This window comes from Pituophis catenifer, unplaced genomic scaffold (genome assembly GCF_029215685.1).
Source record: "Pituophis catenifer annectens isolate HBS135680 unplaced genomic scaffold, rPitCat1.0.hap2 SCAF_7, whole genome shotgun sequence".
NCBI classification, from domain to species: Eukaryota; Metazoa; Chordata; class Lepidosauria; order Squamata; family Colubridae; genus Pituophis; species Pituophis catenifer.
Window position 1 is genome coordinate 14,585,077 of NW_027256887.1, and position 24,004 is coordinate 14,609,080.

A 24,004-nucleotide genomic window follows, 5' to 3' on the forward strand; every position below is an offset into this window, starting at 1 on the left:
GTTATTTTGTGTGCAGTGCTCTATAGTGTCATTTTGAGGGTAGGAGTTGAAACAATTTATGTTCAGGATGCAAGGGGTCTGTAAATATTTTCACAGCCCTCTTTTTGACTCGTGTGGTATACAGGTCCTCAATGGAAGGCAGGTTGGTAGTAATCATTTTTTTTTTCTGCAGTTCTAATTATCCTCTGAAATCTGTGTCTGTCTTGTTGGGTTGCAGAACCAAACCAGACAGTTATAGAGGTTCAGATGACAGGGCATGATTACCTAAGACAGCGCCCCCTTCCCCCAACCTTTTGGGCACCAGAGACCGGTTCCATGGAAAGAAATTTTTCTGCGAACCGGAAGGGGCGTGGTTTTGCATGCTGCTTGCATCCCGCAGATGGGATGTTTGTTTGTGCGGTCCAGTTTCTGGCATGCCACAACCCGGTGCCGATCCACGGACCCGGATTTGGAGACCCCTGACTTAAGAGACCATCTCTCATCTTCCTCATTTGTTCACCTGTTCAAGTCCTGTTAAGAGGCCCTTTCCTTAGTTGAAACCCTCTTTTGATGTTTCCAAAAGGAGACAATTCAGGCCAGTCTTTGAAGTCTTTAAGCTCACCTTCCGGGATGTTCACACTCTGTAGCAACAGTGTCTGCAGTTACTTGCACTCTTGTCCATTTCTTTGTTTTATTCTCTTCTTATTTGAATCTAGTGAACGCTGTGTTAAGTGTTTGGTTTCTTGCAGATTGAATGTCAGAGTAGTTGTCTTGTCTCTGGAATCTTGTCAATAAAGTTCAGCTGCCTTTGTAGCGGTTTCTTTCCAGTCCTTTGATACTGGTTAAAATTCCTGGGTACTTATTAAATGTGACAAGTCTAAACGGGAAAAGAGCAGCAGCAAAAGAAAACGTCTTAATTTTTTTGCTTGTCATATCTTTCCTTCTTCCCATCAATCTACTCCCCATACCTCTCGGTTTCAAAAAGGAAAGAGTGTGATGTTGACACCGAGGCTTTTAGTTAAAATAATTGGAACATGTTTCTCATGTGCCAGGGTATTTGTACTACAGGTAGTCTCTGTTTAGAGACTGCCTCATTTAGCAACTGTTTGTAGTTACGATAGCATTAAAAAGAGTAACTGCAAACAATCCTCACATTTATGCCTTTTTCAGCTTTGTAAAGCAAAATAATGCAGTGGTGAAATCCAATTTTTTTTACTACCGGTTCTGTGGGCGTGGCTTGGTGGGCGTGGTGTGGCTTGGTGGGCGTGGCTTGGTGGGCATGGCAAGGGAACGATACTGCAAAATCCCTGTTCCCTCCCCACTCCAGGGGAAGGATACTGCAAAATCCCCATTCCCTCCCCACTCCAGGGGAAGGATACTGCAAAATCCCCATTCTCTCCCTATTCCTGGAGGAATGATATTGCAAAATCTCCATTCCCACCCCACTCTGGGGCCAGCCAGAGGTGGTATTTGCTGGTTCTCCGAACTACAGAAAATATCCACTAACGGTTCTCCAGAACCTGTCAGAACCTGCTGGATTTCACCCCTGAAATAATGGGTAATTTAAAATCATAAACAGTCATGCTTTCACTTAGTGACTGCTCCACTTAACGACTGAGTTGCCGGTTCCAGTTGTGATTGCTAAACAAGGACTATCGACTGTCTGTATTTATCTGCAGGCAGCCAGGAAAAGAGATACTGCTTTCAGTATTTCTTTTTCTCTAGGAACAAAATGAGCATTTCCATACTGCACAAGTGTCCTTGCTGAAGGGAGAATGCTTCTTGAATCTGCATATTCTCCTCTGAATCCATCACTGAGATTTGTTTCTCTCCATCAGTGTTGTTTTCAACCCAGATCTGCTTAAATGAATCAGAAATACTTTGTCTTCATACTTTGAAATATAATAGACATATTTAGTTGCAGACGTCCCCATGGAATATGGACAAGGATGGCAGTCAATTCCTTCAAAGACAGCATGTACTCTCTGATGCTAAATATGGTGGAAATGGCTGTTTGAGCGGGATTTATGGTTTTTTTTTAAAAAAAAATTACAATTAGAAACAAAAAATTGTAAATGCAATTTAAAGAGAATGAAATATTTGTAATATAAATCTAATGATTATCTAACAGACCATATCTCCTATTATTAATTCGCAACACAAAGAAAAGATAGAAATCTCTTTTAACCCAAAGGAAAAAAAAAATAAGAGAAAAGGATTATAATGTAATGTTACAACACAAATACATTAATTGTATTTCTATGACAACGACCATTGTTCAGTTTTTTCAACCTTTGACCACATGGAATCATATGGTCCAGACTTTCCTTTTTGCTGATAAAAAAACCCAATTCAAAGCTTGAGAATTGGATCCAGTCTATCTGGCCTCCTCTTCTTTCAAAGTGATCTTGTGATACAGTCAATATTAGAAAGGGAATATTGCTTTTTGGACCTCCTCCTAGAACGTGCAGCTAAAAAACATTCACATAATTTTCATGTGCAAAAATAATCGTTTGAACTATATCAGTCTGCTGATAGTTCAGTTGCCTTTTAAATTTTCATTTACCTTATTTGAAGCTCGTTAGAGTATATGTACTTGTTTCTATATGCTGTAGGAAAAACATTCAGTAAAGGTCTATGGAGATTTTCAGTCATCCAGGTTATGATTGTCCCCAAGAAGCAACTGAACTTTTTCAAGAAGCAACTGAACTTTCTTTGTTTTTTCCTTGAAGATGTTTCACTTCTCCTCCAAGAAGCTTCTTCAGTTCTGACTGAAGAAGCCTCTTCGATGAGAAGCAAAATGTTCAAGGAAAAACAAAGGAAGTCCAATTGTCTCTTGAAAAAAGCACCGTTGAGATTAAGGAAATGACATATTGAAGAATTTCACCTACATACAGGCAGGACGGTGAAAGCTTCCACCTTATATTTAGCATTTTATGGCAGGATTTAAGATACTGGTGAATTCAGTGAACAAGATTTTTTTTTAAAAAAAAAATATCAAGGAATTCTAAATGCTTCCTAAACCATAACTAGTATACATGTTTAATGCCCTCCTTAATGTCAGTATAATGACTTATTCATTTATTCACTTAGTTATTAGATTTCTATCTCCTCTTTTGTTTAGAATCATAGACTCATAGGGCAATAAGGAGACCTTATTGCATCCCGGACAAATGGCTGTCCAATTTTTTTCTTGAAAACCTCCAGCGATGGAGCACCCACAACTCTAGGAGGTGAGCTGTTCCCTTAATTAATTGTACTTACTGTCAGGAAATTTCTCCTTAGTTCCAGATTGGATCTCTCTTTAACAAAGCTTCGGATCATTGCTTGTCCTGCCCTCAGGTGCTTCAGAGGATAAGTTGCCTCTCTCCTCCTTCTGACTGCCCCTCAAGTACCAGAAGGCAGCTGTCGTGTCATAATACCCAATAACAGATTTGGAAGGGACCTTGGAGGTCTTCTAGTCCAGCCCCCAATACAGGAGGAGACCCTATACTATTCCATACAAATGGCTTTCCAATCTCTTCTTAAAATCCACCAGTGATGGAGCAACCCACAACTTGTTCTCAATGACAGGAAATTTCTCCTTAATTCTAGGAATTCTCCCAAAATTCTATCTAATTTTGATCACCTTCCATCCATTACTTCTTGTCCTGCCCTCAGGTACTTTGGAGAATAGGTCAATCCATTCTTCTCTGGGACAACCTGTCAGATATTGGAAGGCTGCTCTCATGTCACCCCTATCCTTCTCTTTGTTAGACTAGACATACCTAGTCTAGACTAGACATATCTAGGTGCCTTGATGGCGCAGCAGACTAAAGCACTGTTAAGTAATACCAGCTGCCTGCAATTACTGCAAGTTTGAATCTCACCAGGCTCAAGGTTAACTCAGCCTTCCATCCTTTCGAGGTAGGTAAAATGAGGACCCGGTTTGTGGGGGCAATAAGATGACTTTGTATAAAAAAGAACACTGCTTAGGGGGGAGGCCGAAAGCCCTACTAAGCAGGTATATACAAAAGTATGAAGGCTATTGCTTAACGCATTGTAAGCCGCCCTGAGTCTCCGGAAAAGGGCAGCATATAAATCGAACCAAATAGATAGATAGATAGATAGATAGATAGATAGATAGATAGATAGATGGATAGATAGATAGTCCCTGCAACCGTTCATCCTGTGCTTTAGCCTCCAGTCCCCAAATGATCTTTGTTGTTCTTCTCTGCAGTCTTTCTGAAGTCTCAGCATCTTTTTTTTTTTTTGTATCGTGATGGACAAAACTGGACGCAGATTTGCAGAAGTCCAATCCTTCTCTTTGTTAGGAAAGTTCCTTGTATGATTTAGCCTCCACATCCCTTCTCATCTCTGCACTCTTTCTAGGGCCTCAGCATCTTTTTTTGTTTGTATCATGGTGACCAGGAATGGAAACTACTCCAAATGTGGCCTCACGAGTGCAGTATAGAGTACTATCACTTGTTATCTTGATGCTATCTCTCTGCTAATGCAAGCCAGGACTACTATTGAATCAGGTGCTCCCTAATCTATATAACATAATCTAAAAAAGCCTTTGATTTTTTTTCCTGCCTAAATGCAGGATCTTGCTTTTCGCTCCACTGAATTGCATCTTGATCCTTCAGAATCATGACTCTGTCTTCCAAGGTTTTGGCAGTTTGCTGTCGTCTGCAAATTTGATGAGTTCTCTTTCCCCTAACCCTAACCCTGTGAGATAGGTTGGTCTAATACAGGGGTCAGCAACCTGCGGCTCTGGAGGCGCATGTGACTCTTTCATCCCTCTGCTGCGGCTCCCTGTCACTCAAAAGATGTGTCACAACCACCAATGTGCAACACCTGCCGGCATGCGATTTATTGAGCTTTTCAACCCCCGGTAGGCCAACCATGGATAAATGCAAGAAAAGAAAAGTTTCAGAAGAAAACAGAACATTTAATTCAACTACATATGCTAGTTTTGTGGCCACTCAAGAAATAGTCAGGCACGGGAAGGGTTTTTGTGGCTCCTGGTATTTTCTTTTCTGTGGGAAACGGGTCCAAATGGCTCTTTGAGTGTTTAAGGTTGCAGACCCCTGATCTAATATTACATAGTGAGTCTCCATGGATAAAAGTGGACTTGAACACCAGTTTCCCCATTGGAAGTTCATCACCTTAACATTTACACCACACTGGGTCTATTTTGTTAAGGTATCTGTCAGTTTTTCCTCCCATGCCTCAAAATTCTAGACTCTCTACTACAGGCTCCTGCTATTTTAGACTCAGGTATTATACATCCACCACACTAGAGATGGATGTATAATACCAAGCAGCAGTACATTTTTCAAAATTAAAACTCTGGAACATAGGATGCAAAATCAATTATTAGACAACTTGTAACTAGATTTTCTGGAAATGTTTTTTCTCAGATATTATTTTTTGTATTTATTGGAAGCATAGTTAAGCAAATATCAGATTTCTAGTCCTTCTTGGATCTGGGCTCTTGATCCTTTTGGAATTGGATGTTCAAATTGCTTTTCTAATTTAAAAGTAATGTAATCTAATTTTTTTTACTGATTTTATATTTTTTATCTCTTGTGTTTTTTAATCAAAATGTGATGTGAATGTACTATAGAATAAATAATAATTCTAATGCAAACCTTTCCCCATTTTTGAATTAATTTGATACATTTTATCTGTACTGCCCATCATGACTCATTTTGGAGAAGGAACAAGAAGCATAGATAAAAATTATCCTTTGCATGTAGAGAAAAAAATGGAGTGGGATAACACAAACAGCATCATTGGAACGAGGGGTGAAATCCAGCAGGTTCTGACAGGTTCTGGAGAACCAGTAGCAGAAATTTTGAGTAGTTTTGAGAACTGGCAAATGCCACCTCTGGCTTGCCCCAGAGTGGGGTGGGAATGGAGATTTTGCAATATCCTTCGCCCAGGAGTGGGGAGGGAATGGGGATTTTGCAATATCCTTCCCCTGCCACGCCCACCAAGCCACACCCAGAAAACCGGTAGTAAAAAAGTTTGAATTCCACCACTGATTGGAACTATCTGATAGGCGATCCACTGTAGGAGCTCAGGTCTTGCACTTTTTTTCCTTTTCTGATTTTTATGTCTTTATAAAAAGCAGAATTGTGGTTGGTGATGTGATGATGTCCTTAGAGATAGGCGGGGGAGTGAAGGCAAGCGTGTCAGAGCAGAAGTATGAGATCCTTGCTTAATGATGGTGCGGTCCTGGCTTAAGGACTTCAACTGAGCTGAAGATGTCGCTCTTTCGTCAACTCAACTGATCCGTTTGGGGGTACACTGTCATAATTTTAAACTGTTTTTAATAGGGTTGTTGATTTTAATTTTATTTCATTGTGATTTGTATTCGGAATTTGTCATTTTGTAAGCCGCCTTGAGTCCCCTGGGAGAAAGGCGGCATATAAATCGCAATAATTAATAAATAAATAAATAAATAAATAAATAAATAAATAAATAAACAAACAAACAAACAAACAAACAAACAAACAAACAAACAAACAAACAAACTGGGACTCCTGAAACTGCTGTCACCAAGCAGCACGATGTTTCACCTAATGACCACTTGGCAACAGAAATTCTGGCTCCCATTTAGGGACCTTTAAGTGAGGACTACCTGTATTTCCTTACTGGGTTGCCAGCAGATTTTAGAAAACCAGAATAAAATGGATCTTGGGATTTTATGGAGAACCATAGTCTCTTCTCCCAACTGCCTTGTGTACTCAATTTTAATATCTGTCGTATAACTACATAGAAATTCTTCTTTGAGTGAAATCTGCAAAAGAAGAATGTAATTTTAGTGACATTTCACTCTTTCTGATGTTTGTGCTTTAACTCAGGCCATCTCTCCATCTGCAATGTGCAGCTTGTATGTAAATGTTTCAAATGTGGTATAACAAAGGAATTAAATATTTGCATTAAAAATCTTTGATACGGCCTTTCTACTCCCCACCGGAACAGAATGCATATGTATCAACAGATTATATCAGGTAAACAATGCATGTACTATTTATAAATGCCCAGGAATGGCTAGGAAGAACAGTTGGACAACATAGCAATCCTTTGCATCTAAGGAGCATTTCAGTGAATACGTGAATTAAAAACAAAAGCTTAAAGCGAGCTTTTTTTTTTCTTGCTCTTTCTGCATTATGAGACCGAGATACAGGAAGGTTGGTTGGAAAACAGTTGCAAAGGAGGTCGTCTAGATAGTTGCATAGTTAGGTGAGCTTTAGGTAATTTTGAGTTTGCAATTATCTAAGGTACAATAAAGTAAGAGCTTCATATACACCTTCCTTGTTTCCATTTTTAATCATTGCTTGAAAGTGTGGACATATACTGAAGCACAAAATGGCTAAGTTGCAAACATGTTATGGTGGTGTTTTTATACTTTAAGACAGATCTAGAACTCAGTTTCCTGGTTTGTAGGCTAGCCATTAACCAATACACCAAACTGGGTTTTATTCAGCCTCTCTATTTAAATGTATTACTGCAATGTATTCTAAATGTATTAATAATAATAAAAAAGAGAGGTAAAAATGACCTAAACAAAACAAGTTCGCTTACCATATTATTTGAAAAGTTTTCTTGTCTTTTTTGATGACATCCCCCTACCAAATTCAAATATTGTCAAAAGTCCACGAATCCACAAACTATTGCTGAAATTCAAATATAGATTCCTTTTCCCAGTGTTGTTTGATAATTCTTTTTAAAGGCTCCTAGTACCTGAGAAATCTTAAATTCATGGTCTCTTAAAAGATTGCAAATATTGAAGAAAATAAGCAAGGGGGCAACCATCTTTTGCGCACAATGATTCCAGAATCACCATGTTTCAAACATTTTTGCAGTAGCCAGTTTACAAAAGGCATTTTGATTAACCTCTTTGTATGATTTCATGTTGAAACATTTAAGCACTTTGTTCTAGAGATGATGTAAATAAATAATATCAACTTCGTTTAAAAAAGATTTAGAAACCAAATTCGTCCCAAAACTCTAATCATTACATAAACTTCAGAAGCAAAGTTAATATTTGAATAATTAATTAAATCATATTAGAGTTGTATAAACTACCAAGAGGTTTATCATGTTTTTCAGAACCAAATTGATCCAGACTAATAATCCTGTGAAAAGGCAATTTTACCCCCAAGCAGGTTTAGATGCTAACTTTAAGCCAGTATTTATTCCATAATCTTACATGCTTAAAAAGGTCATAATTATATTTGCAAAGTAATATTTTTGAATTGTGTCTTTCATTGTTAAGTGCAGGCATTGAAATCAATCCCTAGGCAACAAAGTATCCAATCACAGAAATTCTTTGATTTACATTTCAAGAACCTTTTAATGGTAGGCACAGGAACTCATGTGTAACAATCAGAGCTTACACATAATTTTATAAGGAAATGTTTAAGGAAATAATCTTAACCCCAATGTATTTTCATGCAGTGTCTTAATTAATTGCTCTTTTTCTTTTGGTTGGGCGAGTAGAAGAATTGCGGAAGCTGAGTTGGTCAGGAATTCCAAAACTTGTACGACCAATTACATGGAAGCTTCTGTCAGTAAGTACTTCAAGATTTTATAATGATGGTGTTCTTTGTCTGCCATGTATAATTTTGCTTGAATCACAACTATTACCATGTTTTCCCGAAAATAAGGCCCATCTTATATTTTTTTGAACCCTGAAATAAGTGCTTGGCCTTATTTTCGGAGAGGTCTTATTATTTTGGGGCGCGTGGAGCAAGATGGGGATCCTCTTGACATCTTACCTGATTTCCAGCTCTGCATTTAAATATTTTCAGGAAGGGCTTATTTTCCGGGGGAGGCTTATTTTAGTGCATGCGCTCAAAAGGCTTATTATCAGGGGATGTCTTATTTTTGGGGAAACGGTAAGTAGCATTACAAACAGTTTGGCCAAAGGAACAAATGTTTCTTTTTCAGTTTCAAGAAAAGCTTCAACATGCTTTCAAAGTTCTGTTCTTCTGTCCTACAACAATAAAGACCATTCCTGAAATCCTTATTGTGGTTATTCCGTGACTTTGCCTACCTCAGAAGGATAACAAAACTCAATAAATAGGCACAAAGTCAGTTGATCATCAACTGTCAAGATCCTAAGACGGTGATGGCTAACCTTTTCTGAACTGAGTGCTCAAAGCATGCACATCCGAACCCCCAAAATGCAATGCACACACAGCCCTGTGCACAGCCCCTGCACATACATGTGGTCCCCCGCACATGCTTCACCCCTGCACATGTGTGCACGTCACCCCATATGTGCCCCACCCTCCATGCATGCGTGCGTGGCCCCCCAAGCGACTCATCCTGCACGCATGCGTGCCCCAATGCATTCGTGTGTGGCCCCCTGCATGCGCCCCGCCCTGTGCATGCGCGCCAGAGACCCGTCAAGCAGTTGGCCAGCAGGAAGTGCGCACACATGCGTGGTGGAGCTGAACTGGGATGACAGCTCGCTTGTCCGCAGAGAGGGCACTGCGTGCCACCTGTGGCATGTGTGCCATACGTTCACCATCACGGACCTTTTTTTTTATATATATATATATTTATTATTAACATATATAAAAAAAGAAATTAACATACATAATATACATGAATCATAATATGTAATATATAACAATATGCACAATACAAACAATCAACGAGTGCTCCCCCACCCCTCGGGATCATTCCTGCTTCCAGAATCTTAAGGCTTCTTCTGGTGGTGGTATCCCTCTTCCTCCAGAAAACACATATATTAGGAACTGTTTCCAGATTCCATTGAATTCGTTTATTTTCATTAGGCCCCTCCTTACTTTAATATTGCAAGTCAATTTATCATTTATGGCAATATCCCATACTTCCTTATACCATTCTTCCAAACTATAATCACCCTGTGTCTTCCAGTTCCTAGAAATCATTAACCTTGCTGCGGTCAACAAATTTATTATCAATTCTTTAGTCTCTTTTTTACATTTTATATCTTCCAATAGTGAGAGTAATGCTACCTTTGGTGCCTCTTCTACCTTTATTCCTACAATTTCTTCTATCTCCTTAAACACCATCTTCCACAATTTTTGCACAAATTTACAATTCCACCACATATGTAAATACGTTCCTTTTTCTCCGCAACCTCTCCAACAGTTATCTGAATAGTGCTGATACATATTGCTTAATCTAACCGGAGTTAAGTACCACCTCCATACCATTTTGTAGTAATTCTCTTTTATTCTTACTGACATATTTCTCAACACTCTTTGTTGCCAAATTCTGTCCCAACTCTGTTGCCCTATTTGTATCTTCAAATCACGGTCCTAAGAGGCAGAGGAACCTGGGACATTGCAGATTCCTCTGCCTCTGGAAATTGCAGAGACAAATGGGATGGAGGAGAGAAATGCATGAGGGAATTGGAAGGACAATCAGGTCACTGTCTTATTTATATTCAGCTTGAGCAAAGAACATCCCAAGTCAAAACAGTAACATGATCTATTTGACTATGTATCTTCATCAAGCACCACAAAAGGCTGATAGAATATTATCAGTGAAAGAGTGGTACTGAAGCCAAGGGAAGGGTATAAAGAATAAAGGAGGATCCAGAATTGATCTCTGACACCTGCCATAAGGGAAAACTCCTGAAGGTATAATTCACTTTGCAAGCAAACCTAAAGATAGACAAGGGTTGAATCAATAAAGAGCTCCATGGGATAGGGATAGGGATAGGGATAGGGATAGGGATAGGGATAGGGATAGGGATAGGGATAGAATAGAATAGAATAGAATAGAATAGAATAGAATAGAATAGAATAGAATAGAATAGAATAGAATAGAAAATAACAAGAGTTGGAAGGGACCTTGGAGGTCTTCTAGTCTAACCTCCTGCTTAAGCACGAAACCCTACACCACTTCAGACAAATGGTTATCCAACATCTTCTTAAAAACTTCCAGCGTTGGAGCATTCACAACTTCTGGAGGCAAGTTGTTCCACTGATTAATTGTTCTCACTGTCAGGAAATTTCTCCTTAGTTCTAAGTTGCTTCTCTCCTTGATTAGTTTCCACCTGTTGCTTCTTGTTCTACCCTCAGGTGCTTTGGAGAATAGCTTGACTCCCTCTTCTTTGTGGCAGCCCCTGAGATATTGGAAAACTGCTATCATGTCTCCCCTAGTCCTTCTTTTCATTAAACTAGACATACCCAGTTCTTGCAACCGTTTTTCATATGTTTTAGCCTCCAGTCCTCTAATCACCTTTGTTGCTCTTCTCTGCACTCTTTCTAGAGTCTCAACATCTTTTTTACATCATGGCGACCAAAACTAGTGGTCGTAGTATTCCAAGTGTGGCCTTACCAAGGCATTATAAAGTGGTATTAACACTAATAAGTAGTACCTATGCTCATATGTATGAAATACTGCAGTCAGGTCCTAAAGCATCAACCTAGTGCGAGAATTTGGAACTTGGTCACCAAAGTAACATTCAGAACATGAGAAAGTACTACTTCTATTGAATTTCACAAAATGCTAATTGATACAGATCATGAAGGCCATTGGAAGACAAATCAAATCATTGTGACAAGGCCAAGTCTCACAAGAATTTTGGATTAAAAAAGGAAATAGAGATATAATTCAGTATTGTGATCACAAAGAGGGATCCTGGAATTTTTTTTTTCCCCAACAAGAGGCAGAAAAGATCATGCTTAAAGGAGTCTGGGAAAGTCCCATTGGGTAATGAAATTTGAATGTCTTATAGAGGTCTCCTGATGTACAGATGAATTCCTTGTTTGTAACAATAAACAAGGCTGCTGTATTATTATTATTTTTTTGAAACTACAGTGATTCATGTTCGTGGGTAGTGTATGTTATTTATAGTTTAAAAATAAAAGTTGGCTTGGTATAGAATATTGAAACTGTTGATCCACAGAGACAATGCCTGTGTTAATCTTAAAAACCGAGTAAGAGAAGACACGTGTGCCCTAAGGAAAACATTTATATCCCACGGAGAGTTAAATTTACTATTGGAAATTAAATTGTTTTTAATGATACTAATAGTATCATACATAAATACAAACTGTTGACAGTGAAGTGAAGCCTAGAATTTAATATTTAACCTTACATAAATCCATGCAACAGGATATTAAATGTCAGATTTCATCTAAAGTCATAATGTAAGCTAATGCAGTGTAAAAAATACCTGGGAAATATTGTATCTCTAAGTATGTGCACACTTTTAACAAAAATGCTTAGCTGGTGCTAGAAAATAGAAGCTGTGCAGATGCCACTCCTCCAGCTAGCTAATCTGACTGCCAGGGAGGTGTAAAGGATCAGATAATGTTTTGTATATCTTGTTATTTAAATAGAGATTAAATAACAGCTTTTCTGATTTGGCCATAATGATAATTGAGCTTAACTTTCCCTGGACAATTCAGTAGGTAAAAAGAGTGAACTGAATAACCAGACAGTTGATTCCCACCCCTGTCTTAGTGTAGATCTTAATAGATTGCAACTAACTTTTTCCTGAGGGGTTTGAAGTCAGCTTTCTTAAAATTAAGATATAGACAGTATTTAAATATGGTATGCTTAGTTTTATTATCCCTCACCGCCATACATGCTAATATGTGTGGTGTAGTTGTTAGGCATGGGATTAGTATTGGGGAGATCCGGTTTCAATTTGCAAAATGTATTAGTTATTCCATTTTTAATAGCTGCCAAGATTAGCTGAAATTGCCCATTACTTCTGTGGCATAATATGAGCGTTTTATGTTTCTGGAAAGCGTAATCTATAATCTATATCTTTGAGTTGCATTAAGAACTTAAGCCTCGCTTCACTGGATCAGGTCCCTGGCTTGTCTAGGCCAACAGTCTCTTCTTTTAGTGGCCAACCAACCGCACAGGACAACTCACTAATCCTCCAACAGATGGTCTTCAGAGGCAGCCTCATTGCCAGTGAAGCTAATAACTATTCATCCTCATGATATCTGTAGATTGGTCCAATTTTTTTTTTTTTTTGAAACCAGCCATCCTGGTAACAATTTCCCAGTTGTGGTGGCAAATTCCAAAGTTTAATTATGTAATGTATAAAAAAAATATTTTCTTTTTGTCTGCCCTGATTCTTCCAGGATCCAGTTGCTGGTTCCAGTACTTTGAGAGGGGAGGAAATAGCTTCACATTGTGCATAATTTTGTAAATTTTTCTCCATTTCTGTTGAATCAGTTTATTTTAGGAAAAAAACCCTGGTAATTCTCACTTAAGAATTTAAGAAGTGGGACTGGCAATTGTCTTTAAGCAATGCAACTGTTAAGCGAGACTTCATGTGACTATGATGGTTTTACAACCTCACTTCCATAGCAGTTGTTAAGGGAATTACCCACTGGTCATTAAGCAGGACAACCATGACCATAGATTGTGATTTTACTGTCAGCTTTTCCATTGACTTTGCTTGTCAGAAGCTGGCTGTGATGTGCAAAATGGTTATCACATAACTACAGGAGGCTGCAATGGTTGTGAATGCGCCTGAATGTCAGCCATGTGGCCACAGAGATGCTGCGAGGAGTAGTCATAAAGTTATTTTTACAGTCATTAAGCGAGGACTGCCTGTATTTGAATTTTGAATCACATTCACCAACTCTCAGTAATTTCATGTATCATTTCTTATTAGGATTTCAGTTCATTTACAAACAAATTAGGGCTATTATCTCATTTTTGTCCCTTATTCTTTAACCTTAGCTTATGTACATAAGAAAATAAGCAGAAAATGGATGTTTTAAGAATTCTGTGGAAGTAATGGAGTTCCATATAGGGATGTTCTCTTCTTTTTCATGCTGAAAAATAAATTGGGCAATACAGTAAATTAATCTTACTTTTTTCAATTATTTTGCACTGAGTGCGATGCCTTTTTTACATGGATCTATTAACATCTATAAGACTGCAAGATGAAGATGAGTCAGGCTACGTTCTTTGCTTATGCTTCAGGGATTGGCAATATGGTTCCTGTGATACACTTTTTATGGTTAATTTCAAGAGACTGTCTAAATTTGTGAGTTTTCAGAGTAATGATTCTGAAAAAATTGTACACTTTGCAGACTCCTAAGATTTCAATCATTTTTAAAATAATTTTCTTCTTTAACGATATTGCCTGTACCATTATGCAAAATCGCATTAGAGTGTCTGGAAAGTTGCCAAAATCTGATTTACATTAATGCTGAATTTATTTGCAAGGAAAGTGTATCTTAGCTTATTTTAAAGTTTTAAAGATAAGATTTTTCTGTTCATATAATATTTTTTTATTTGTGTACCTTTTTAATTTGATTGAATTTAAATTTAATTAGATGAAGTTTCAGTCTATTTGAAATTTAGTAGGTCTTATCCCTTTGAATATTATTTTTTTACTGTGAATACTAAAATCAAAGTATAAGTAGCAAATATAATTTGGGTCTCCACTGCAGTCATTGGCAAAATGGTTCAGTAAAATGCTGCTCAAAATTTCAGAGGTGAAAATTCCCAATTTACTTGGCTATTTTGCTGATTGAAATTAATTTGAAAATACCTGATACCATAGTACTGATTTTTTTTCCTTGAATTAATGATTAACAACTGCCTTTTTTACCTCTCAATTTCTAGGGTTATCTTCCTGCAAATACAGATAGGCGAGAAGGCACTTTGCAAAGAAAACGGAAAGAATACTTCGCTTTCGTTGAACAATATTATGATTCAAGAAATGAAGAAACTCACCAGGATACATACAGACAGGTAAAGGAATCGTTAAAATGACTCTAATTATTAGGACAATTTCAGAAGTGTGTTCTGTAGGAAGACTATCCCTGTTATTTTTTGTTACTATAATACTATCCCAAACTAAATGGACATTTGAAATGCAAACGTTAAAAGTTGACACAGCCTCCATCCTTCCAAAATGGGTAAAATGAGGACCCAAATTGTTGGGGGCAATATGCTGGCTCTGTAAACAGCTTAGAGAGGGCTGTAAAGCACTGTGAAGCGGTATATATGTCTAAGTGCTATTGCTATCTGATCATAAGAAACAGCTTAGGCTATGCTTTCTGTGATGACCTGGGGCGTGGCACAAAGGCAACACAGCCAGAGAACCGGTACAAATCCCTTTATTGGCACAAACTTTGCCCCCAACATCCTGTTTACTCTCCGGCCTGGAGAAAAGGTCTCCCACAAACCTGCAGCAGCTTCTGATTGCAGATACTCCAGTCCAAATGCTGTAAGCAGAATGACCTCAATCAGTCACTCCAGCAGGGCAAGATAATGAGTCATGACAATAATTCCAGCAAGACAAGATAAGCACACAGAAGTACGGCACTAATTCAAACAGTCAGGAGGAATGCCAGGAATGCAGGCCACAACTCTCAACATTGATTCAGCATTTGTTCCTGACAAATGCCCCTCCCAACTACCTCTCCTTTAAACTCCATCCCCAGGTGTGCCTTGTGAAGGGAATCGGGGCCCTCTCCTTCCTCGTAAGCCATGCAACCCACGTTGCTCTGTTCTGCGTTCTTCCCTGCACCCCCTAGGATGAGGAAGGGGTGAACCTTGGTCTTCATCTGAACCCCTCTCCCTTGTTCTACCTCTCCCCTGCTCTGTCCAGCCTGATTTTGCCCTTCCCCAATTTCCTCCACAGCCAACGGAAGACGAACAGCTGCTCTCTGTCAGCTGTTCGTCTTCCGTCTCAGATTCAGACTTCGACGGGGGCGTGACAGTTTCCCATAGGTCCTGGTTGTCGGAGCCCTGGCTTGGTTTATGGACAGCTGCAACTTTTTTTGAGTTTGCCTACCCAGTTATGGAAAGTAGCCTTCGTTGTATTGTATTGCACATAATCTAATATGGTCCTTGACCTGATACAACTGCCTAAACTCTAAACCATTTACGTTGTTCATTTCAGTATATTGCATCCTTCTATTCCTAATACACAGATCATATTCAGTTTCTTCAGTCTTCAAGTCCTTCCTTCTGGAAAAAAAAACATTTGGTGTTTATACCTTTGCTCTTATGCTTTAAAATCCTGGCATCTGGTATCGATATGAGGATGTGCTATTGTTTCTCATGTAAATCAGGAAAGGATCTGATTTTGTAGGACTTCTTTGAGACCTGCTTTAGCACCCTGATTTTTTTTTCTTTCCCCGTCTTTTTCAACTTGTAGCTAACTTTAGAAATAAATATACTGTAACTCATGATATAAAATGGTAATTCGATTTTGTTTTTTTGTTTTTTTTATGGTTATTTTATGTAAAATTGGGTCAGTCTTCCATTCATTCTATTTCTTCTCTACTTTGTTTCATTTTACTTCTCTTTTAATATTAAACTACCTAAACAGTTGGGGAGCCTGAAAATTGAATTAAATGGGAAAAAAATGAAAAAAAATTAAGTAATTTCCAAATCTTATAGCTTCAGAAAGAATTTTTCTTTGTGATTGTAGCTGTGGGATCTCTCCACATATCAGAAACTGTTCCAGCATTGTTTAAAACACATATATTTGGTTTGCCCATGAGCTAAGCAAGCCAGGTTTCCTATATTAATAAATCTATTAAATAAATTAAGTCTCACAAGAGCACTCTGCTTTTTGGTTCTGTTCATTGCTGAGGAAGATAAATATTTTTTTCAGGACAGTCTGAAGATAACGTCTTCCTGTCACAGATTATCCATGAATGCCCCTAAAACAGTGATGGCTAACCTTTTTGCCGTCGCATGCCAAAAGTGGGGGGAGCGTGGGGGGTCGCGGGTGCGGGTGCCCACATCCATAATTCAATGTGCCCCGTCCTCCCGCACATGCGCACATGACCCCCCCACACTTCCCACTGCTTTTGGCACGCGATGGCATGGTGGGCCCGGTAGGCCCGTTCCCCCCACCCCCAGGCTCCAGAGGCTTTCTAGGAGCCTGGGGAGGGCAAAAACAGCCTTCCCCTTCCCCCACGGAGGCCTTGTGGAGGCCGGAAACAGCCAGTTTTCTGACTTCCGGTGGGACCAGAAGGCCTGAAAGTCAGTTGGTTGGTGCCCGCATGCATGCTGGAGCTGAGCTAGGGCAACACTCACGTGCCCACCAATATGGCTCCGCGTGCCACCTGTGGCACCTGTGCCATAGGTTCGCCATCACGGCCCTAAAATATACTTTGGAAACCTCTGTGTTAGATCAAAGCTGGAATACTTGTCATTACCTTCAGAAAATTGCTGAAGTTCAGCTTCTGATTCCTCATCACTGAATTTTTCCAGCGGTTTACTGAAGCTATGGGACTGTAGTCCACCCAACTTTTAGAGGTTATAAGTTTCACTAATGTGATTATATGGTAGTTGTATACAATGAATTAAAAAATAAATATAATTTCCTCCTCTTCATTTGGATGTCTGTAATTCCTTTTTGAAGGATTTCCTCTCTTCTGGAAAGCTAGTATATTATTTGTGAAATAATTGAAAAATATCTTCTTAGCCAAAGGTTGCTATGTAAATCATCTGCATAAATTGTTTCCCGTGTCTTATTGTCTGTCTTCATTTTGAGGGTGTTTGTGTTAAGTGATGGTTTTTATTCTATTAACTGATTAAAGAAAAGATCAAGGATGTCATGAGTTTAGTGTGGTTCAGGGATGATTAAACAGTATGCAATAACAGATGACACTCTATTTTGTACCTGCAAAAGCATTTGGCATGCAGAGAATTTTTTAAACAGAAAATAATATATAAGCTTCCACTCATAATACTGAATTAATTGTAAGTATATATTATAAAGCTTTCTAAAAGATAAGGCTCTTAGGAAGCTAAAGGTGAGGTATTTTTATTTTTGAAAAGTGAAACCTGCAAACACATCTGACTTGAACTTGCTTGTATATTTTGAAGGTTTCTGAATTTAAATGCTTCTGTTACAGATTCATATAGATATTCCTCGCATGAGTCCAGAAGCTTTAATTCTTCAGTCCAAAGTAACAGAGGCAAGTATAACCCTATGGTTCTCCAATTTGTGTTTGGATATATAATAAGTTAGAATATATCTCTACATATATCTCTACATATATCGACATATGCTGTGTTGAAAAACGGTATTTCCTTTATAAGCAATGCTTATTGGATGTGTATGGTTTGCCAATCTTAATACAATAGTATTGTTTAGTTGAAAAGTAAGGAAAGTTCGATCATGCAGCTCTCCTCAGTAATAAAATGGGCCTTAGATTGTGCCGAGAGCTGTGCTTTCATTCAGACAAGAAGTTGCTGTAACATCTCATCTAGTCTTGAACCTTATCATTGCAAGGTTGTGCACTATATTCATGAGGAGCTGACTTAGTTGTATTTCTATTACCTCAAACAGTATATCACAGAAGTGAGTACACCCCCTCACATTTTTGTAAATATTTAAAGTATATCTTTTCATGTGACAACACTGAAGAAATGACACTTGGCTACAATGTAAAGCAGTGAGAATACAGCTTGTATAACAGTGTAAATGTGCTGTCCCCTCAAGATAACACAACACACAACCATTAATGTCTAAACTAGTGGCAACAAAACTGAGTACTGACAAGCTAACACCTCACCCCTTCAGCATCTGCAGCAATGCTGGCAGCACTCATACAGTATGTCTATTTCCCAAAGCCAACCTCTGGATATGATGCTGAGCACGGGCACTCAACTTCTTTGGTCAACCATGGCAAGTCCTGTTCTGAGTGGAACCTGTCCTGTTAAATCGCTGTATGGTCTTGGCCACCGAGTATAGCCTAGGGCTAGGCCATTTTTATGTAGAGCAACAATTCGTTTTTTCACATCCTCAGAGAGTTCATTGCCATGAGGTGCCATGTTGAACTTCCAGTGACCCAGTATGAGAGAGTGAGAACGATAACCCCAAATTTAACACACCTACTTCCCCTTCACACCTGAGACCTTGTACCACTAATGAGTCACATGATACCAGGGAGGGAAAATGGCTACTTGGGCCCCATTTGGACATTATCACTTAGGGGTGTACTCACTTTTGTTGCCAGCAGTTAAGACGTTAATGGCTGTGTGTTGCGTTATTTTGAGGGGACAGCACATTTACACTGTTATACAAGCTGTATACTCACTACTTTACATTGTAGCCATGTGTCATTTCTTCAGTGTTGTCACATGAAAAGATATACTTAAATATTTACAAAATGTGAGGGGGTGAACTCACTTCTGTGATATACTGTATGTCTATCTGGAATCCCAGATGCACGCCTCATGAAACTGAACTCTTAGCTTCATTGTCACCCTACCTTCCAGAATCCTAGAAAAAGAGTGGGTAAAGTTAATTTGGAGAGAAGATAAATACTTATTTTCATCCCAATAATCCCATTACTGAAGATATATCCAGCATAACAAATCCAGAATCTCTAAAGGGGACTTGGAACCACTTCTTCCTTTTTTCCTAATTGGTCTACTACCCCCCCCCCCCTTTTTTTTTTTTTTGCTCATTCATTCATCCTTTTTTTAAAAAAGTTGCATGATTAGCAGGGAAATCAGATTATGTAAGATCCATTTTTCCACGACTTCTGAAGTCCTTTAGTGTATACCAAGCATTTCCTTAGCTCAGTCTACTACATTGCCCTAATTATATTCACAAGAAATGAATAAACTCAGATTATAGGGCAGGGGGAAAGGATCTGCAATTACACAGTAAATTTTGGAGAAAAATAAGCTGTTCTATTCTCCCTTGATATTAATCCTATATTGTAAAACTTTTAGAGCCTTGATGTTAATCCTATAACATAATACATCTCAATGATCTCAATATGTAAAGTCTGTACTATGTTAATTAGACTAATAAGTATACATGAAAGCTAGAGAGCATGAACTTCCCAAAATATCTACATAAAAAAGAATCATTTACAGCAGCCCTTGATTTGAAATATTCCTCCATAATTGGGCATATCAGAGTGTCAGTATTACAGTTACAAAGATTGTTTGCAAGACTTATGGGACTTGATAGCTCTGATGAAGGAATATCAATATATTCATTTATGTATATGAATATGCTTTATGGACATTGATTTTTTTTAAAAAAAATTATTTTTCTTCAAGCTATTTAATTCTTACTGCTTTGTATTTGTTACTTTAATATTCTCTAAAAATTAGCTGATTTCATTGCTGTTATCTTTTTTTCAAATTCAGCAAATATTTATATATGGAATCTCCATAAAAGTACAATGTATAATGGCTAATTCAGTTTTGTTAGCTGAACACTGTATAATAACGCTATTTAAATTCTGTTATAAATGTTACTATTTTCCAAGAGCTAGGCAGGCTTCTTGCATTTTTATTGTAATGTGTTTAACAACTTCACCAATATCTTGGTGCTAATTTGATTTTCTGAGTATGCACTGAGACCTCAAGTAGGCTGATTGAGATTCCTTACCCATAATCTAACTGTTTAATTTCTATTTTTACTTAATATTATACCCTGTTTCCCTGAAAGTAAGACATCCCCTGATAATAAACCCAATTGGGCTTTTGAGTGCATGTGCTAAAATAAGCCCCCTCTGTAAATACGCCCTCCCTGAAAATATTTAAACGCGTGCACAGGCGGTCCCTGCCATTTCCTCTGGTTTCCTCCATGCACCCCAAAATAATAAGACCTCCCCGAAAATAAGGCCAAGCGCTTATTTTGGGGTTGAAAAAAATATAAGACAGGGTCTTATTTTCGGGGAAACACGGTATTTATATCCTACTTTCTGTTCGTACAAATATACAAGATGGCTTCTAATAATTAAGAAATTGCAAATTAGGATATATAACAAAAAATATAATTAAAATCAAAATTAAATACCGTATCATTAAAATCAGTTAAAGGGTTGGTGAAAGAGACACATTTTTATGCCTTTCTTCTGAGTTTCAAAACTTGGTAGCTAAATATATCTTCTTAGAAGTGGTTTCCATTGCATAAGAGCCATCTTCCACATATCCAGTACATGAATTTCAGACATATGTGCCTTTTGCTATAATTATATTTTTGTTCCTTATATCCCCCTCCCCCCCCACCCAGATTTTTGAAAGAATTTTGTTCATCTGGGCAATACGCCATCCAGCCAGTGGATATGTTCAGGGCATTAATGACCTCGTGACTCCTTTCTTTGTTGTTTTCACTAGCGAATATACAGGTAAAAATTCATGTTACTTTATACGTTGCTTTAATCTGATATTTTAAGATTATTGTTGTCTTGTGTTCCTTGACATTTATGTTTTTGAAAATGCACAGTGTATAAAGAACAACCAATTAGTTAAATTTTAAAATTTTATTTATTTTTTAAAAGAATCCCACCTTAGTTATTTTTATAAATAATAATAATAATAATAATAATAATAATAATAATAATAATAATAATAATAATAATAATAATAATAATTTTATTTCTATACCGCCCTTCTCCCGAAGGACTCAGGGCGGTGTACAGCCTATTTAAAAACACAAAAAACACAACAACAATTTAAAATTTAAAATCATTAAATAATTAGGCTCCAATTAAAATCCCAGAAATTTAAAATACCCCAATTTAAAACGTTATGTTAATAGCCCTGCCTGGCGGAACAACAGGGTCTTCAGAGCGCAGCGAAACACCCGGAGGTCGGAAATCCCTCGTATTTCGGGGGGCAGTTCATTCCACAGGGCTGGGGCTCCCACAGAGAAGGCCCTCCCCCTGGGTGTCGCCAGCCGACATAACTTGGCTGATGGCACCCGGAGGAGACCCTCTCTGTGGGAGCGGACTGGTCAAATAGCTCAAAATGGCGAACATACTTAATATTCCTTCCTCCTCCTACGTTCTCCATAGAAACAACTCTGTGAGGGGAGTTGGGCTGAGAGGGAATGACTGACCCAAAGTCACCCAGCTGACTTTCATGACTAAGGTGGGACTAGAACTCATAGTCTCCTGGTTTCTAGCCTGGCACCTTAATCACTAGACCAAACAAATTGAAAGGTGTTTTTTTTTTGTAAGAATACATTTGATAGATTCTAGCATCCATACTTATGTTTTATTTAAATCTTTGTGCTCAGCTCCTCTTCATCCTATAACTCAATTTGCTTTCTATGCCTCATCAACAATTTAAGATTGATTTTGTTTGATTAAGGACAGATTACCCTTGAATGCATGAAAATCTGTCCATTTACTGATTCCATCTATTGTTTCAGTGGATGGAAAGTCGCCCCCCTGCCCCCCCCCCAAACTGAGCAGCTAATGAGAATTACTGCAGCTTGTTCTCCTAATAATCTCTTAAGTAGGAAAGGGGGCTACTCTAGAGAGTGTTTATAGTTTCTGCCTTTTACTCCCTGATTTGACAGATAATGAAAATGATGTTAATGAGCCTAGAACAGTAGGGTCTGTGCTGGTGTACTTTAGAGTTGTTAATTGAAATAACTTCAAATGAGATGTGATTAGAGGATTGATATTCCATGTTAAATAGACCATTTAATTAATATAGTAAATATGTTGGTCTTAAGTACTTTACCATCAATTTACATTGCAAATCCTTAGCGAGTTGCCTGTATTTTCCGAAATGTTCTCTCTACAGATAAGAAAATAACTGTCTAATGTCCACTTGTAGTAAACTAATCATACTACCAGTGAAAGATTGTCACTAGGTCACCTTTAGAATGGAAGATACTGCTACATTACACTAATGGAGAGGTTCTTATTATGATACATAATTATATACTCTACGTTTTCTCTTCATTCTCTTCTGTTTATTATGCCTTGCCGTAAGTTCTCCAGGGTGGAAGCAATAGTAGATGTTCTGGGTAGCCCAGTGGAGAAGAAAGTGAATCTAATCGTCTTGGCTGAGTAAACTAATGGCACTAATTACTGAATGCTAAATTGAAAAGCTAGAAGGAAGACTGGAACTCAGTATGATGCTTCTTCGTTTCCAAATCAGCTACTTGTGAAAGTTCTTGCGTTGCATATTTTTGAATAAATAAAAATAATAGCAGTGACCTACATAACTTACCGTATTTTTCGGAGTATAAAACGCACCTTTTCCCTCCTAAAAGGGGAGAAAAATTTAGGTGGGTCTTATACACCGAATGTAGCCCCGCCCACCCACTGGCCCCCACCCTTTGGCCTCTGCCTCCCAGCAATTTACCTCCTTGCAAGCAAACAGCAAGAAAAAACAGCCCCTTTCAGCTTCAGCACAGCCTAATTAGCACAAGTTGATTGGATCGACCTCCCGACTCTCAGCTGATTTGCTCTCAGCTGTTTTGTTCAGGGCTCTGCTGCTTGCTGCAAAGAGGTAAATTGCTGGAGCGGATTTTTTTTCCCCTTGTGCTAATCAAGCTATGCTGAAAATGAAAATGAAAGTAAAGCAGCTGTTTGCTGCAACGAGGCAAAATTGCTCAGAGGCAGAGGGAGATTTCTTTTTCTTCTTTTCCTCCCCAAAAAAGGTAGGTGCGTCTTATACTCCGGTGCATCTTATACTCCAAAAAATACGGTATTCTGTCAGGACAGGACCTCATGCAGTTCATTATGGAAGGGAAGACATTCTGCTTCACTAAGTATTAATTTAGTGTAGAAGTAGCCCTGCAGTAAATTTAAGGTGTTTTTTTTTTTAATTCAACCTTCTACATCTACCATTGCATGTAATAATTAGCTACTGTATTTGTGGAGCATCAGTATTGTTCTGTTTCAATTAGGCATCAATTTGAAGAGTTTTGTTTGGAAGGAATGCTAATAAAAACTTGCTGGAATAGGAATTTAGTGCTGTTGATGGGGTGTGTGAGGTTAATTGGGTTCTTCCTTTTATTGTGCAAGTTATTAATTTTAGAGGCCAAACAGGTTCTCTAGTAGGGCAGGGTCTAATTGACATTAGTTTAAATAATAGTGAAGAATCCTTTAAGTACAACTTGGAATTATTGATTGCATCAATATTGATTGAAAGGGACAACCTTCCTTTGTAGCAGTTATCTTTATTTCTGCTTTTCAATTTAGAGTGAAGTTTGGTATAGTGGTTAAGGTATCAGATTAGAAACCAGGAGAGTGTGAATTCTAGTCCTATCCTGGACACAAAGCCAGGGTGACTCTCTCTCTCATGC

General features: G+C 38.2%; 1 protein-coding gene across 2 annotated transcripts in view; it reads left to right on the plus strand.

Annotated features, from left to right (window-relative positions):
* The window catches only part of TBC1D22A (TBC1 domain family member 22A), a 133,731-nt gene that overhangs the window by 22,361 nt on the left and 87,366 nt on the right, over positions 1–24,004 (plus strand). For both annotated transcript variants that reach the window (XM_070947295.1, XM_070947296.1), the window contains exons 5-8: positions 8,476–8,546; positions 14,584–14,712; positions 17,841–17,903; positions 20,969–21,083. In XM_070947295.1, the coding sequence (XP_070803396.1) occupies positions 8,476–8,546; positions 14,584–14,712; positions 17,841–17,903; positions 20,969–21,083 (378 nt within the window). The remainder of the gene's footprint in view (positions 1–8,475; positions 8,547–14,583; positions 14,713–17,840; positions 17,904–20,968; positions 21,084–24,004) is intronic.